The 17,076-nt window shown below is 33.4% G+C and overlaps 2 protein-coding genes, 2 long non-coding RNA genes and 1 pseudogene across 7 annotated transcripts; 4 read left to right on the forward strand and 1 right to left on the reverse strand.

Moving 5' to 3' along the window:
• Positions 1-407: 407 nt before the first annotated feature.
• LOC104704586 (exopolygalacturonase-like) lies at positions 408-4,279 on the forward strand. 3 transcript variants are annotated; one of them, XM_087460218.1, is made up of 4 exons: positions 408-578; positions 2,164-2,457; positions 3,432-3,956; positions 4,046-4,279. In XM_087460218.1, exons 1-4 carry the CDS (start codon positions 573-575, stop codon positions 4,277-4,279), a joined length of 1,059 nt encoding a protein of 352 aa, XP_087316344.1. In that variant the 5' UTR covers positions 408-572. The 3 variants fall into 3 exon arrangements, with proteins under 3 accessions (XP_087316344.1, XP_087316345.1, XP_087316346.1); XM_087460219.1 differs by having other exon boundaries at positions 4,052-4,279; XM_087460220.1 differs by having other exon boundaries at positions 408-549; positions 2,144-2,457.
• A 982-nt stretch (positions 4,280-5,261) lies between these two features.
• On the forward strand, positions 5,262-5,866 carry LOC147941270 (uncharacterized). Its single transcript, XR_015560978.1, has 2 exons — positions 5,262-5,400; positions 5,508-5,866. It is a non-coding gene; the product is annotated as an uncharacterized LOC147941270 (long non-coding RNA).
• Positions 5,867-8,016: 2,150 nt separating this feature from the next.
• LOC104729078 (glutathione S-transferase T3 pseudogene) lies at positions 8,017-8,961 on the reverse strand (annotated as a pseudogene).
• Positions 8,962-12,629: 3,668 nt separating this feature from the next.
• Positions 12,630-13,753, forward strand: LOC104701081 (uncharacterized). The gene is made up of 4 exons (XR_753715.3): positions 12,630-12,940; positions 13,055-13,123; positions 13,198-13,291; positions 13,550-13,753. It is a non-coding gene; the product is annotated as an uncharacterized LOC104701081 (long non-coding RNA).
• On the forward strand, positions 13,753-16,731 carry LOC104701082 (uncharacterized). 2 transcript variants are annotated; one of them, XM_010416711.3, is made up of 2 exons: positions 13,753-14,278; positions 15,038-16,731. In XM_010416711.3, exon 2 carries the CDS (start codon positions 15,044-15,046, stop codon positions 16,487-16,489), a length of 1,446 nt encoding a protein of 481 aa, XP_010415013.1. In that variant the 5' UTR covers positions 13,753-14,278; positions 15,038-15,043; the 3' UTR covers positions 16,490-16,731. The 2 variants fall into 2 exon arrangements, with proteins under 2 accessions (XP_010415013.1, XP_010415015.1); XM_010416713.3 differs by having other exon boundaries at positions 14,182-14,278; positions 15,035-16,731.
• Positions 16,732-17,076: the final 345 nt, after the last annotated feature.

Consider the following 17,076-nt stretch of genomic DNA (forward strand, 5'->3'; position numbering starts at 1 on the left):
ATATGTTTTTTTTTTTTTTGCCAAGACTAGTTTTTTATATCCATTAAAATCGAAACAAATCATAAAGACTGTATTTGGAATACATTTTGGTTTTAAACAAAAAACAATTTATGGGTAACTCTTATTCGCACATTCCCAAAATTAAACTTCTGTTTCAACGGACGAAATAAAAAATGATATCATATGCATTAACAAATACTAACCAATCAATATCATTGCAAAAGAAACTACTGAATTTTAACCATTAATTAATAACAAAAATCAAGTTCATTTTAACTGTTCATCAAGCGAGACTAACTCTATATAAGTAGGTAAAAAAGGCCAACACTTCTCATTGTCTCTTATTAAACAAGAATTAATAAAAATAATTTTCTAATATCTCCATATACCCTAAATAAACACAAGAAATGGTCCTCATGGCTTATTCGTTTAAGACTTTGTGTTTATCTCTCATGCTCATTGTCGTTGCAAGTCGTTCGACAATTAAACCAAAAGTCTTTAACGTCCAACGTTATGGTTCGAAGCCGGATGGAAAAACTGATAACGCCCATGGGTGGAGCTAGGGTAGAAGCATGTGGGTTAATTGACCCTGGTGAAATTTTAAATTTAGTTGAATTTTTAGGAAAAAATCAAATTGACCTTGATAAAATAGCAGAATTGATGCGCCCTCCTGGACTTGGCGAGTCCAATCAAGTTTGGTTCTGGCAAATTGATGCAGAGAAGCAAACCTCCTGGACTTGGTGAGCAATCCTCCGACTGCGCCCTCTGGCTCTTCACTTTCTTCGTTGCAATGTGGGTAATGGAAGGATAGCAAGTTTCTGGTTTGATTGGTGGACTCCGCTAGGTCCCTTGGTGGACTACATGGGGCCAACGGGGCCTTCCCAATCAGGGGTTCCGCTAAACCAGACTTTGGCCCAAGCATGCTCTCATATTGGGTGGAAAATAAGATCAGCAAGATCAATTCAAGCGGAAGCTCTCCAAACTCACCTCACAACAGTTCCCTTGCCAACGTTATGCTCAGAGCCAGACTATTTCACTTGGAAAATTGAAGACTCGGAGCTGGAACAATTCAACACTTTGAAAACTTGGGAAATCATTCGCCCACGTCAACCTCCTCAGTCTTGGACCAGTCAAGTTTGGTTCAAAGGGGCTATTCCAAGACATGCATTCATGATGTGGCTTTTGCACCTCGACAGATTGCCAACTCGCACAAGATTGGTAAGCTGGGGTATGCAAATTGTTTCATCCTGTTGTATCTGTGGTAGGGATCCAGAAGACAGAGAGCATTTATTCCTCCGTTGTGATCTTAGTGAGGATCTGTGGACAGAGGTAACGCGGCGGCTAGGATATCGCCCATTTGTATTCCATACCTGGAACGCATTCTCAGCGTGGCTAGATGTCAAGGACTCCACATCCTCCTTAACTCTCCGGCGGATAGTGGCACAGGCAACCCTCTATGCTATTTGGACTGAGAGGAACGCAAGGCTTCACAACAATCAGTCAACCACATCGCACGTTCTTTTCAAGACCCTCGACAGGCAAATCCGAGATGCCGTCATCGCAAAGCATCATCATAAAGACTTTAAGGATTCACTTCAAGAATGGCTAACTTTTGTGTAATCCTCCCTTAATTGTAAAGGGTTGTATCAGATCCCCTCTGTTTTTATTTTTTTTTTGGGCAGGGGTTATCTAATGTTTCCAAGCTACTGTAAAATTTTACAATTGAGTTTCAGTAATGAAAATTCACAATTTTACAAAAAAAAAAAAAATAGCAGAATTGACCCCTATAAAAAAAATTAATAACAAAATTGACTTCTTAAATTATATTTTGACCTTGATGAATTGAATTCCTAGCTCCGCTACTGATAACACCAATGTACGTATACAAAAAAATTTCTAAATTGGTTTTTCACCATTTAGTTTCGAGAGAAAAATCTACAAAATAATTATAAACTTATATGACCAATTTTTCTAAATTATTTTTCTTTTCACCATTTAGTTTTGAGAGGAAAATCTACGACATAATTATAAACATCTAGGACCAATATATATATGCAAAAGATTTAAAAAAAAACTATTTTAAATTGTTATGATATACTTAGTTTAATAATTAACTTGTGTCCTTTTCCACTCACACGAAATTAGGCATTCACAAATGTATAGAGCCATGCATGTGCGAGGAGCAGGGGAAGTAGTAAAATCTACGTACCAAAAGGAACTTTCTATCTTGGTGGTGTAGAGTTCGTGGGTCCATGCAAAAATCCTATTGAATTTGTTATCGATGGAACTTTATTGGCTCCTTCAAATCCTAGAGACATTAAACAAGACATGTGGATCAACTTTAGGTACATTAATAATCTTTCGATCTCCGGTTTTGGTACACTTGACGGCCAAGGAAAAGAGTCTTGGCCACTAAATGACTGCCACAAAAACCCCAATTGTCCTAAACTAGCTATGGTAACATTTCTTAAACTTCTTTAAGTTACACTTCATTTTCAACTACAGTAAAACCTCTATAAATTAATACTCTATAAATTAATAATCACTATAAATTAATAAATTTTGCTGGTCCCAAGTCGGGCCAGTGTAAAAATTAACAATATTCGATAAGATAATAAAATAATAATTTTTTTGAAATCTCAATGTAAAATATGGTCCCAATAATATCATAAATTAATAATCATGTAAATTTATATATATATATATATATATATATATATATATACTGATATAATAGTGTATGTTTCTCCTAAAACTCATTTCTATAGAACATTTGTAATGTTGTATTTTCAAACTATAATGATATCTCTAAAATATTTTATAACATGTCATACAAATAATTAAATTTTAAAGTTTTAATTTTTAGATATGCATCATTTACAATTTGATAATTAGACAGATTATTAAAATATGAGAATTAATATTATTATTATTCATAAATTTGAATTTATGTATGTCATGTGTATAAGTCAATTTGTTTATAGTATTTGTAATTTATTGTCAATAATGCTTTATAAATATTACAAGTTCAATTCCTAAACCATAAAATTTATAACATCCGAGAGTTTAATCTTATTTTGCTATAATTGTTCCAATTCATAATTTAAAAAAAAAAAACAATTAAAAATATATCTATAAATTAATAATTATTAATTTACAGTGTAAATTAATAATTATTAATTTATAGATAAATTAATATCACTATAAATTAATAAAATGTCTTGGTCCCAACATTATTAATTTATAGAGGTTTTACTGTATATGCTTATTATTTACATTTAAAGCGTAGTACAGAACATTTGATATGAAACTTATACAATGAAAAGAAATTGATTTAATCATTATTTCTTATATACAATTAACGTTTTTAGTCCTTTTCTATATGTATGAGAAAGTAGCAAGTGTTTTAATTAATTTGAATTTTTTCACAGACTATGGGATTTGCATTCGTGAACAACTCAAATATCAAAGACATAACATCACTAAACAGCAAAATGGGACATTTCAATTTCTTCTCCGTCCATCATTTTAACATTACCGGTGTCACTATAACAGCTCCCAGTGATAGTCCCAACACTGACGGTATCAAGATGGGTTCATGTAGCAACATTCACATCTCAAACACAAACATTGGTACTGGAGACGATTGTATCGCTATTCTCTCTGGAACCACTAACCTCGATATCTCAAACGTCAAGTGTGGTCCCAGACATGGGATCTGTGTTGGAAGCTTAGGGAAGAACAAAGACGAGAAAGATGTGAAGGACTTAACAATAAGAGACATCGTTTTCAATGGCACAAGTGATGGTATTCGGATCAAGACTTGGGAATCTTCAGCTTCAAAGATTCTTGTTTCAAACTTCGTGTATGAGAATATTCAGATGATTGATGTTGAAAAAGCGATCAACATCGATCAGAAGTATTGTCCTCACCCACCTTGTGAACATGAAAAGAAGGTTAACTTTCTATGAAAAAAAAAAACAACTTATTTTTTTTTATCAAAATCAAAGACAAGAAAAATACAACTTGTTGTTTCTTTTGTCAGGGTGAGTCTCACGTTCAGATCCAAGACATTAAGTTAAAGAACATATATGGAACATCAAAGAACAAATTGGCAGTAAATCTGCAATGTAGCAAGAGCTTTCCGTGCAAAAATGTTGAGCTAATTGACATTAACCTAAAGCATAACGGAGTTGGGGATGGTTCTTCCACTACGATGTGTGAAAATGTTGACGGATCTGCTAGTAGTAAGATGGTTCCTCAATATTGTCTAAATTGATTTGCCGGTCCATCAATGCAATGACAATATTTTCTATATGATATTTTCATTTATGTATTAATATAATTATCTAAGTAAATGGTGTGTAATATTTTCTTTTCTTTTTTTTAACCAAATTTTCGAACCGAATCATAACCATGTAAATATGTTTTGTTTTTTTTTTTTTTTTGGTAAGGTGTAAATATGTTTCTTTGTTCTATATATAATTACTAAAGTTATAAATGAACGGTTAGTCTGAAAATAAGTATTCATAATATTGAGCTTTTAATATAAAAAAAAAGAGAGAAATTCCTTTAAATACCACTAAAGAGTTTTTTAATTCAAAAGTACCACATTTTAGTTTTTTTTCCAAAATTACCACAAACACAAAAATTGATTTTTAATGATGTAGAATTTTTTTTTAGGTTTGGGTTGACACATTTAGTTTTAGGGTATAGTTTTTAGGGGTAGGATTTAGTATTTAGAATTTAGTAATTAGTTTTTAGTGTTAGAACTTTAGTTCAATTATGTGGTATTTCTGGAAAAAGTACATTTTAATGGTTTTTTTGGGAAAAAAAAACTAAATTATAGTATTTTTGGAATAAAAACTTATTTTAGTGATATTTATAACAATTGCCCAAAAAGAATCGATAGTTATTTTATTAATGTTAAATAGTCTAATTAATAAAAATTAAAGGAAAATGCTGTTCGGGATATCCTTTATTTTAAAATTCACAAATCACCTGACCAATATATATCTGCCACATGAATTTTATTTTCAATTTAGAAATACAGCAGAATAAAAAGAAAAACGAACACTGTAAGTCCCCTAAATAATCGGATAATTGAATCTTTCCGAATAATAAATAAACCATTTAAATGTTTCTCTCTCCGATTAAAATGCTTCTCCAAGATCTCTCCACGATCTCCATCTTCCATGATCTCAACTTCTTCTAATAACTTCCTTAAGATTCAATATAAAATCTAATGCACTAGCAAGTCTCTTCTTCTCAAACCACTCGACAAAATGCTCATCAACAAAATGATAGATTTATTTTTTAATGTCCTAAAAGATTTATTTTTTAATGTCCGAACTCTACAACTCAGCAATGGGACCATGGCCACCTTCGGTTGGAAACAATGTAACTCTCTCTCTCTCTCTCTTTTCTTGGGTCGATAGTCTATCTCTCTCTCTCTCTTTCTCTTTTCTTGGGTCAATAGTCTATCTCTATCTGTTTTCATTTTTCAGTGATCGAAATCTGTTACAAACCAATAGTTGACGGGACCAAAAGTGAACAACTAGATCAAACACGTACTAGACGTGAATAGCTACAAGCCGTTGGCAGGAAACAACAATAATGGACTTAGATCTGAAAGATTTGATCATCGAGAGGAGTCACGTTAAGGAGTTCATTATGGTCATATGAGGAGTTCATTAGGGCATCTACATCAAAGGATTTAACCAAAGTATCTTAAAACATATTTTATTTTAAATTTTGAAAAAAATGAAATTAAAAATTTCTTAAGAAACTTAGATATTTCATGCGTCCATTGAAGGTTGTTAAATTTGAGGTTCTTAAAAAAGTATATATATATTTTTATTGTAAATTATTATGGTATTTTGTTTAAATTCATAAGACTTGTATACTTTAAAAAAACTTAAAAATATTGCAATTAATAAAAATTTAAACAAACATTACATAAAAGCATATTAAAAATAAATTACGAAATGATTAATTTTAATATTGATTTGTGCCAAACTTTTCCCATATATGCTCAACCAAATCCGCTTGCAGTCGGTCATGTATTTTCTTGTCACGAACTTCATTTCGAATGGTTATCGTATCGCCCATCATATTTCTGAGATTTGAAGGGATGTCTGTAGAATACGTGAAATCCACTTCCGAAGTTCGGTTTGATTCTACTTGTGCAAATGTGGCCTCATCATACTGAGTATACCCATCACGTTCATCTTCTACAATCATGTTGTGCAATATGATACATGCTCTCATTATGTTTCCAATTTTTACCTTATCCAACATAAGAGCTGGGTTTTTGACTATGGCAAATCGAGCTTGCAAGACTCCAAAAGCACGTTCGACATCTTTACGTACAGCTTCTTGGTACGTAGCAAATAACGATGCTTTCGGATCTTGTGGCATTGAAAATGATTTGACAAAAGTAGCCCATTTTGGATAAATACCATCGGTGAGATAGTAAGCCATACGATATTGTCGTCCGTTGACAAAGTATTTTACTTTGGGAGCTACACCTTGTAATATGTCATCAAAAACTGGTGAGCGATCGAGAATATTGATATCGTTTAATGTACCTGGAGCTCCAAAAAATGCGTGCCATATCCAGAGGTCTTGTGAAGCTACAGCCTCTAAAACAATTGTTGGCTTTCCAGATCCACGTGTATATTGACCTTTCCATGCAGTCGGGCAATTCTTCCACTCCCAATGCATACAATCTATGCTTCCTATCATCCCGGGAAATCCGCGTACCTCTCCAATATCGAGTAGTCGCTGAAGATCTTCTGGTGTGGGCCTGCGTAGATACTCATCTCCAAATAAATAAACTATTCCTTCAACAAACTTTTCCAAACATAACATAGCAGTGCTTTCAGCAAGACGGAGGTATTCGTCAAACGCATCCGCTGCAGAACCATACGCCATCATACGAATTGCTGCTGTACACTTTTGTATTGCAGAGAGACCTAGCCTTCCGTGACCATTTCTTCTTTGTTCAAAGTATGGAACTTCTGTTGAGAGTCGTTCGACAATACGCATAAATAAGGGTTTGTTCATTCTAAAACGGCGACGAAAGATTTGAGGAGGATATGTTGCATCTTCACGGAAATAGTCATCCCATAAGCGTTGGTGACCCTCTTCACGTTTTCTTTCAATGTGGACTCGTTTCTTCTTCTCAGGTTCCAACGGATTCATTGCTTGATCAAAACGATTCTGGATTGCTTGATCAAAATAATTGTTGAGTGTTTGATCAAAATACTCATCCATCTTTTCTTCAATGTTATTAGAAGAAGATGCCATTTTAAAAAAAAAAATAGAAGAAGAGCTTGATAAAGTGTTTGAATAATATTGTAGAAGAAGAAGAATATGTGGGTACAAAGATGAAAAAGCTTGATATTGTGGGTACAAAGATGAAAAAGCTTGATATTGTGAGTACAAATTGTGGGTACAAAGATGAAAAAGCTTGATATTTATGTGTCTACGAAGATGGTCTTATATATTGATGACCTTGTGGTGTTACAAAGGCATGACACTCTCGTCCGTGAACATAACATGTGACTCTAAGCAAAAGATTTCTTGTCCGTGAGAAAAAGATGCAGGTCCGTGATTGCTTCTTGTCTGTGACCAACAGCTTCTTGTCTTCTTCTTCTTCTTGTCGGCAATCCTAATGGAAGGAGACATAACAATCATTTGACCATTGCATATCATTAAAACAAGTTAAACTGAAACAAATCAAGCAAACAATGAAAGCAATCATTCGGTGAAACAGAGTTATGCATATCATTAAGACAAGTTAAACTGAAACAAATCAAGCAAACAATGAAAGCAATCATTCGGTGAAACAGAGTTATGCATATCATTAAGACAAGTTAAACTGAAACAATACAAGCAAACATTGAGAGAAAACAACACAAATACATCGTTAATAGTCAAGAGTTGACAAACATTCGGTAAATATCTTAAACACAACATAACAAACACATCAAACATAAACTCAGACTGAAACTAACTTGACAACATGTCATTTATTATCTTATTCTTCAAAGCGATTTCCATTTCAGTCAAAGGCTCAGTTTTAGCAAGTAGACGGTCAAGCATTTTATGTTTGTTTTGCTTCTCTTCAATTATACTTTGTTTCTCTTTCAAGGCAAATTCCATTTGTCTTATCTCCCACATGCTCTGAAACTCGACAAGGGAAGAGCCTTCTGGAGCTGAGGTTGGCTTGTTCACAAGCCTTTTACCTTTCGCCTTTGCTGCCTTAATACCAGTAGGCCGAGCTTCCTCCTCTACATCATTCACTGGAACCGAGCTTGATGACTGTGAGTGAAGATCACTACACTTCCTTCTCTTTGATGCTCCATTACCTTTCGCAGAATTGGATCCACACCATTTCTGATCATGGCGAAGCTCCCTCCAAGCATGCTCAAGTGTGAACTTCACCTTATAATCGTTGAAGAAGATTTCATAAGCCATTTTCATTACATCATCTTCATTCTGGCCACTTGATTTCAGCTTTGTTGCAGCCTCATAGCTTCCAACAAACTTGCAGACTGTTTCGTTGATCTTTTGCCACCTTTGCTTGCAATGACTAGGCTCTCTCTTTTCTACACCAACTAGCTTAGGATTTGAAGCATAATAAGTTGCAATTCGTGACCAAAAAGTACCAAATTTTTGATCGACAGCAACAACTGGATCCTTGCTAGTGTTGAGCCAAGCACCGATGAGGGCCACATCTTCTGTGTGTGACCACTTCCTTCTACGCTCCTTTGATTTCTGTTCACCTACAGGTCCCTCCTCAGCATACGAAAGGGTTTCAAGGGTGTGGCTTTCTTGTTGACTACTTAACAGGTCCACAAAACCTAAAGCTTCACTAAATGGGTCCATAGGCAAGTTTCTGGGTTGAGTTTAAAAGAGGATCGAGAATAATGAAGGGTTGATTGTCTGGTTATGTGTGTAAAGGAGAAGAAAGGTATGTGTTTAGGTTCAGCTAAACACTTAATATATAACTAGAAGTGAGGTGTAACCGTGTAAGTGTATTTGGTTTTTAAATATTGATAACAAGCCATCAATGACAACTACTAAGCATTGAGTATAACCTAACACTAGACAATAAGTGTATTACTGTGACAACAACCAACAATGTGTGTTTAAGTGTGACAATACAAGCAAACAATGACAAGTTTCAAAGCATTGAGTGTTTAAATGTGACATTTACCAAACAGTTCTTGTCAATTTAATGATGCAAATTCATGATGCAAATAACTGAAAGACTAAGAAAGAGAAAGAGACATCAATGACCAACCAAAGACCCTTAAAGCCAGCAACTGAAGAAATTATACACTAGCAGAATCACTCAAAAGGAGAAACGAAACTCACTTGTTGAAGTAATTGTGGTAAGCGTTTCGCAAATCGGCGCAGGGAGAAGTAGAGGAGCGAGCTGAAGTTGAATCCTTTTTCTTCAATAAACCCATCTTCCCAATCTCACTACTACTCTGTCAGCTTAGCAACTCTGAAAACCCATCTATAAATAATTCAGAAACCAAAAAAAAAAGAAATAGTATCACTCTTAAGAAAAGGATAAAAAGACAATAATACAAATCCTAACACAAGCTTTACTACAACTCATCACAAACAAACATAGAAATATATAGAATCGAACATAACCACCAAAAGACACCAAACAGAGAAAGCTGTCTCATAGCATGCTCCTTTCACATTTGACTCAAGAGTCTTTGTCAAATACTTATGTACAAATACCTTGTTGAATTGCCTCATTTAAGACAATTAAACCATATGTTGTTGTCTCTCTACAAACAATGGCGTTTATTCAAACCTAAATCAAAACATAAAACAGAGGATGGAGGGACAAATTCAAGATTTGCCTAAAAGAGAAACATGGATCAAACGAATTGAAGAAAGACAAAAAAAAAAGAAGAAGAAGAAGAGAGGATCAAATAAAAAGAAAAAAATCAATCAAAAAAACTAGACATCTCTAGTCACATGTAATGGAACCCTATACAGATCTTCGTAGTGCTTATATCAAAAGGAAGACGCAAGTTAACATCCACACAACACATATATATATGGACGATGTTACAGAGCTATCAAGATATCAATTTCAGTGGTAGAAGACACAATACTCATTCCATTTTTTACAAAGATTTTGAACCCTACTCATAATACAAGAGCAAGAGCAAGAGCAGCATTGCCGCCAGCAAGCTGAATTGGCAATTTGATAAGTCAGTGGAGATCGCAAGAAAACAAATTACACATAAAAAAACAAGATTTTTGATTCATGGGCATATGATTAAACCAGATTCAAATGCAAATTCACCACCAAAACTTCAAATTCATTCACTAGTCTAAATCGATCCGTTACCGAACCAAACACAAATCGAAATCGGAGTTTTTTAGTAATAGATTTGGAATTCAGCAAAACAACACAGAAGAAAAGAAAGTGGGGAGGGGGACATACGACGGGATCACCGGAGAGAGACGAGAGAGAAGAGAGAGATCGCTGGAGAGAGACGAGAGATCGCCGGAGCAAAGCCGAGAGCAAAGACGTTTCTCACAATAAAATCGCCGGAGAGAGACGAGAGGTCGCCGGAGCAAAGCAAAGAAATCTAGCTGATCTCAGCCGTTGTCCACCACCGCCTTGTCGGTTAATTTCTTCTTCTTCTTCTTCAATCCCACCACCGCCTTGTCGGTTCATTTTTTCTTCTTCTTCTGTCGATCAAAGGGGAGAGACGAGAGAGACGAGAGAGACGAGAGAGAAGAGAGAAATATAATTAACAAAAAAATAAAAGGAAAAATTTATTTTTCTCCCACCCAATCAGAAAATGACACACCTAAATTTCTAAACATACCAAAAACATCTTAGCTAAAGAACGATTCTAAACTAAATCATACCAAAAAAAATAATTTTAATCACATATAATACTTTAGAAACCCTTAAGCAATTGCTTAAATACTTTGATGGACTTGCCCTTATGGTCAAAACAGAGTCACGTTAAGAGTGGAAACAACATATTCATACTAACATCACGACGACATTTTCATAGAAATGAGAAACTCTTGAGTATCATTTTAATTAGTAACTATTTTTTTGTGATCTTCCATTCTTCCCTCAAATTATGATTATTTAATGGCTTTATTTGTTAGAGATCAACATATTGAGGAAAAAAATATGTAACTATATCTATATCAAATTGTAGTAAACGGATTACAAAATCCAAGATATTAAATTTCTTTTAACAGTATTGTTTTGATTGTTTTTTTGGTGTGGTTTAACAATATTGATTTAATATTATGTTAAGAATATTATTATTTTTCTTCTAAAAGAATAATTCTTAAATAAACAAATTATATTCATGCATAGCACGGTAATAAATACTAGTATTATATAAAGCTTTTTTTTGTCGGAAAAAAAAGCACAAGTCACTGCACCAATAAAAACTTAATATGTCAGTAAAATCAAATTATTTTTTAAAATATATAAAATAAAAAATGACTGTAGAGCGAAATATATGTCAAAAAAAAAATGAAATATTGTGAACTGAAAACAAATTATTCACTCATAATATTTTTAGGGCGAATTTGTGTACTAGCCACAATAGCAAAAGCAACAAAGAATATAGCTAACTAATTGGTGAAATTAGGTGACTGGCCAAATGTCATAGTAAAATTACCATAATACACTTAAGTGTCATTCACGCGCTGGTGTAGCAGTGATGCGTGAGAAAAAATATCCCTTTTAATTTGTATTTTCATATTCAGAAATAAGGAAAAAAACATGGGACGTAAGAGTGAGACCTGAGGAGAGAGACAATGATAGAATTGCTGTGAGTACAGAATTAAAAGTATGCAAAAAATAAATTTATACCCTAAAAGATACAACATATAGAATCTAGACCATTAAATTGAATGTACGTCAAATACAAAAATTCAATATTACAAAAATGTAATATGTAAAACGGACATATATTGTCTACCAACAACTTATTCAAAAATATTTTGTATTATATACAAATTATAATATTTTCTATAATATATTTTTATCCATATTATGTTTCTCTAAAAATAATAAACCGAATATGACCAAAGCAATAAAATTCTGATAAACTGTAGTCAAATTATTAATGAAATAGTATATACATATATATAAGAGAATTAATATATAATTATATAAGAGTAATAACGAAAATTAGAAGTTATCACGTTGATTTTTTGCCTTGTATTGTTACGTGGCCATAAAGAGAGAAACACGAGAGAAAAAAGAAACATAATAATAGTGGTCATACAATAGGGCTAATTTGGGCATTAATATACATAATACACAGGATATAAGAGATTGATGGTTAGAGTGGTCATGGAGTTAATTATAGATTTTTTTTTGGTTATTGGTGCCAAATTCCCTATTTTTTAACTTTTATTTAGCAACAGCACAAATAATTATTGTTACAAACCTAAAAAAAAATTTCTTTTCCTCACGCCTTCCCCCACCCAACCCACGATCTCCATGACTACAGTTGCAAATTAGTTTGCAAAGAATATGAAACTGTTTCGCTTTTGGAATTGATGATCACCTTATATATACGAATTCATCTTCTTTGCTAATTAGTTTTTAAAATTCTTCACCTTCGGCCAGTTACTTTCTTGGTGACCAAGTTTACTCTATGTACTATATATTCTACCACTTTTTATCCTTTTTCCCTTTTCAAATCAGAATTTCTCATCAATGACGGATGAGAAGAGATAGAAAACAGAGTGATTCTGAAAACACGATGGTGGAACATGAGAACATAACAGAGTGGATTGAGGACCGCCATGATGAAACACGAGCATTGTTGATGTATTCTTTGCGTTTTCAAGCACAGAAGTGATTCTGGTTTTTGAAATCAGACCCTTCACGCACATTTTTTTCTTTAAGGTATCAAAATTGTAATATTTCAAGATTTATATATCTTTTCGTTTTGCATATACTGTTCTGGGTCTTAATTCAATATCATTTCGATTTCAAATTGTGAATTTCCCAACTTTATAGTATTGAGGTTATACATGGTTTGGTGGGAAACATTTTCAGTTGAAGAACACTTCAATGGAGCAACTCAAGGTAACTCTCATTTAATTTTCCTTTGGTTCACTGATTGATGATCACATATTTGATCAAGTGGTCTAAAACTGAAGGTTGCCAGAGGAAAACAAACGACTTTATCGGAAGAGCTTCAGCTGGAGATAATGCCGAAACACTTGCGATTATAATCGAAAAGAAGAGTCGAGAGTGAGATTGTTTTACACTTTTACTTTTACTTTTACACCTAACTGTATTAGCTGTGTCTTTTTTTTTTTCCTTTGTTAAACGTTTTTTTCTGAAATCTAAGTATTTTCTCAAATTCTCTTAAATGTTTAGTCTTTAATAAAAAATTTCAATTATTAAAAATATTTAGTTATACCTTGATAGCAAAAACATTTTTTATTTCTATTAAGAGATCGCAAATACTATCTTAAGATTGTGTTTCTTTCTTCATGTTATTGTCAGACAGATTGTCAGGTTTACTGGCTAAGGAAAAAATAAAGAATTAATAAGTTGGACACGAGCTACGTGTAGGTTGCTATAAGCCTATATAATGTACAGTTGACAGATCTCTGGTTTACGAGAAATCTGAATTATCTTTGTATTAACGTAAATATCAATTATTGTTAAGGTTGAAAGTAACTTATGAAAAAGTAAACTATTACTTCATTTCTCCGTTGGTTTTGCTTCAACTAAAGTATTCGATTCCATTTTTGTTACTTGAAGTAATCATTCCTGAGTTCATCAAATTTGATGAAATGAAACTAAACCCATTATACATTATATGATTAACTACATCTTGATTTTCAATTTATTCATATAACAATATGTGATAAAAATATATAAAATTATATCAAAGTTTTGTCTCGTACGGGCTTAATACTAGTAATTTATATAAATCATTGCTAACTTTTTAAAGTCATATTGTGAATCCAAAGGTTATAAAATAAAACTTTGAAAAATACAATAAAATGGCGAGAAAAAAAGTAGAGCAATGAGGAAAGACAAAGACGTGGCACCAACGCGTGAGTCTCAGCGTCACATCCGTGTGACTCGTTTACGAGAGTAAGTCATTATCTTTAACTTTAAGTCTTCCCATGTATATATAACCAAACACATCTTACAGATCGGTTCGCTCTTCTTTCTCCAAACACAACGACAACTTTTCTAGCTATAACTTTTGGTTAATCTAAGGTACATAAGGTTTTTTTTTATTTTCCTCTTTATTTCCTTGTTTGATCTCTGTCCAGAGTATCTTGTTCTTATAAATATTCCTTGAATTTCAAGTTTTCTCTATCAGCTATCTTCTTGATAGATCTCAGATTTTGGGTTTGTTCTTGATTTACCTGGTAGGCTTTTTTTTGCTATGTTGAATTAATCTTTGCGTCCTATACTCTGGGTTTTATATATTGGTTGAATCAATTGGAGATTTTCTTGGAGTTCTTGATTTGGAGTATCGAACATTCTTGTTCATTTGTTTTTTTATAAGGAATGGTCTTTCTTGCTAGTAGAGTATAATTAGTCCATTGAATCTCGATGGTGAGGGTTGTAGAGGATAAAATGTTCATTTTGGCTTCTTAGTACGCGTTATGTTTTTCTAGTTGTTAGCAAGGAACAATCACCGATCATTATATTTTGTAATCGATTGTTCATTAAAGCATGACAGGTTTCCACGACCAACTACCAAAAGGTTTCAATGTAGGAAATGTGTTGGTGAACCAAGTATTATCAAACTAATGTGATTTGTTTATCGAAATTTATTGCTGAACCAATGACCATAAAACGAAAGTGATTTGGTTGCTGGTCGCTAGCGCTAATTGCTGGCAGCATCGAAACCAAAAGGACTATATAGGCAGAAACCATTACTCCTCTTCCTTAATACTAGAAAAAGTGTAGTTCTTTTCATGATGAATTTTTTATAACAAATTATTTTTTTTTTCCATTTTCTAGCAGAGAATTATGTCATCGAGTGAAGAAAATGTCAAGAAAGAGAAACTCCATGTCAAAATGAAGACGCAAGAAGTGGATCCAAAAGAGAAGGGAGACAATGTTGAGTTGGAGATGGAAGTGAAGGCAAAGTCAACTGAGAAGGTTAAAACTAAGAATGATGAAGAAAGTGGAGGGAAGACAAAGAAGGCAAAGGAAAAAGAAAAGATTAAGGGCAAGAAGGATGGCACAAAGGTAGAAGAAGAAGAAGAAGATAAAGATGACAAACATGAAGAGAAGAAAGACGAAAAAATTGTTTCCAAGAAAGATGAAAAAGACCATGGGGACATGAAGGTTAAAGACAGTGATGTAAAAGTGAAAGAGCAAGAGGAGGAAAGCAAGAAGAAAAAGAAAGACAAAGAGAAGAAACAAGAGGATATATCAGAAGGAAATGAGGTAGAAGAAGAAAAAAAAGGTAAAAAGAACAAGAAGAAGAAAGAGAAGGATGAATCAGCTGTAGAAGAAAAAAAGAAGAAGGATGATAAACACGAGGATGTATCACAACAAAAGGAGGGGTTAGAAGAAGAAAAATCTGGTAAAAAGAAGAAAAAGAAAGAGAAGGATGAATCGGGAACAGAGGAAAAAAAGAATAAGGAGGGTAAAGAGACGAAACAGAAAAAAGAATCCGAAGGTAAGGAGGACAAGAAGATGAAGGGAAAGAAGGTAAAAGGAGAGAAGGATGGGTCTGAGAAAGAAGATGAACAAAAGAAGGGAAAAGAGAAGAAAGAACATGATGCAGAAGATAATGAGATGAAAGAAGAAGAAGCAGAACATAAGGAGGGAAAGAAAAAGAAGAATAAAGATAAAGCAAAGAAGAAGGAAACAGATGAGATATGTGAGAAAGAATCAGAAGATAAAGATGAGGAAGAAGGAGACATGAAGCAGAAAAAGGATAATAAAAAGGAGAAGGTTAAAAAAGATGACAAAGAAGACAAGAATAAGGAGAAAAACCTTGAAGCTGAAGTGGTGTCTAGAGATATTAAATTCGAAGAACCAGAAGCTGAGAAGAAGAATATTAAAGATGTCGTGGAAGAAGATGACAATGAAGAGAAGAAGAAATCTAAAGGAGAAGGCGGTGAAAGTGAAGAGGGCAAGGAAAAGAAGAAGAAAGATAAAGAGAAGAACAAGAAGAAAGATACAAAGGAAACAAAAAAGACAGAGGATGAAGAAGATGAGGAAGATCATGCTAAGGACGTTAATATAGAAGAGTCAAAAGCTGAAGATGATGAGGAAGAAAAGGGGGGAAAAGCAAAGACAAAGGAAGCAAAGAAAGACAAAGATGTGAAGAAGAAGAAGGGTGGTAGTGACATAACTAAGCTGAAAACGAAGCTGGAAAAGATAGATGAAAAAATAGGTACCTTAATGGAGCAAAAGGCTGAGATCTTGAACCAGATTAAAGACGCAGAGGGAGATCATTGATGTAAAGACTGTGAAACATGAAAGACTTTGGGAGCAGCATAATGCAATGTAACTGAACTTAATAATATGGACGACTTATCACCATCGACCGAGAAGAAGTTGAGGCTACATGTTTCTTGACTTGAACTTAATAGTGTTGCACTTGACCTGTTTTTTTTTTTTTTTTTTTTTTAAATTTATGTTGAGTTGATAAATTACAAAGTTTTTTTGGCAAAATAATAAATTTTCTTTTCCTTTGGATAGATGACGTTTGTGACAACATAAAAAAATGAACTAAAAAATGTTGCATCATCTATAGATACTAAAGCTATATTTTTTAATCTAAAATGCGGTTGGCTCAACTTAACCGATTAGATGGATGTTGTTGAAGTGCTACCGAAACCGAGTTCAAATCGTATGTGCTATATATTGGGAAAGGGTTGATCTACTTTTGTGGGGTTGAGGCACATGAACCACATAATTTTTTGATCAAAAGCTCGAAATTTTCTAGTGATTATAACAAGAATGTTAGAAATATGTACATGTGTTATTTATGGTAATGAAAACTCATTTTAAGCTTTTATAAAAACATACGCAAACATCTTCTC

Source organism: Camelina sativa, chromosome 7, assembly GCF_030686135.1.
Source record: "Camelina sativa cultivar CO46 ecotype springtype chromosome 7, ASM3068613v1".
Taxonomy (NCBI): Eukaryota; Viridiplantae; Streptophyta; class Magnoliopsida; order Brassicales; family Brassicaceae; genus Camelina; species Camelina sativa.

Coding starts and splice junctions, on each gene's coding strand:
- LOC104704586 (XM_087460218.1), top strand. Junction 2,458..3,431: donor ATTGTCCTAAACTAGCTATG/GTAACATTTCTT, acceptor ATTTTTTCACAG/ACTATGGGATTTGCATTCGT. Junction 3,957..4,045: donor CTTGTGAACATGAAAAGAAG/GTTAACTTTCTA, acceptor TTCTTTTGTCAG/GGTGAGTCTCACGTTCAGAT.
- LOC104701082 (XM_010416711.3), top strand. CDS start 15,044: ATGTCATCGAGTGAAGAAAATGTCAAGAAAGAGAAACTCCATGTCAAA.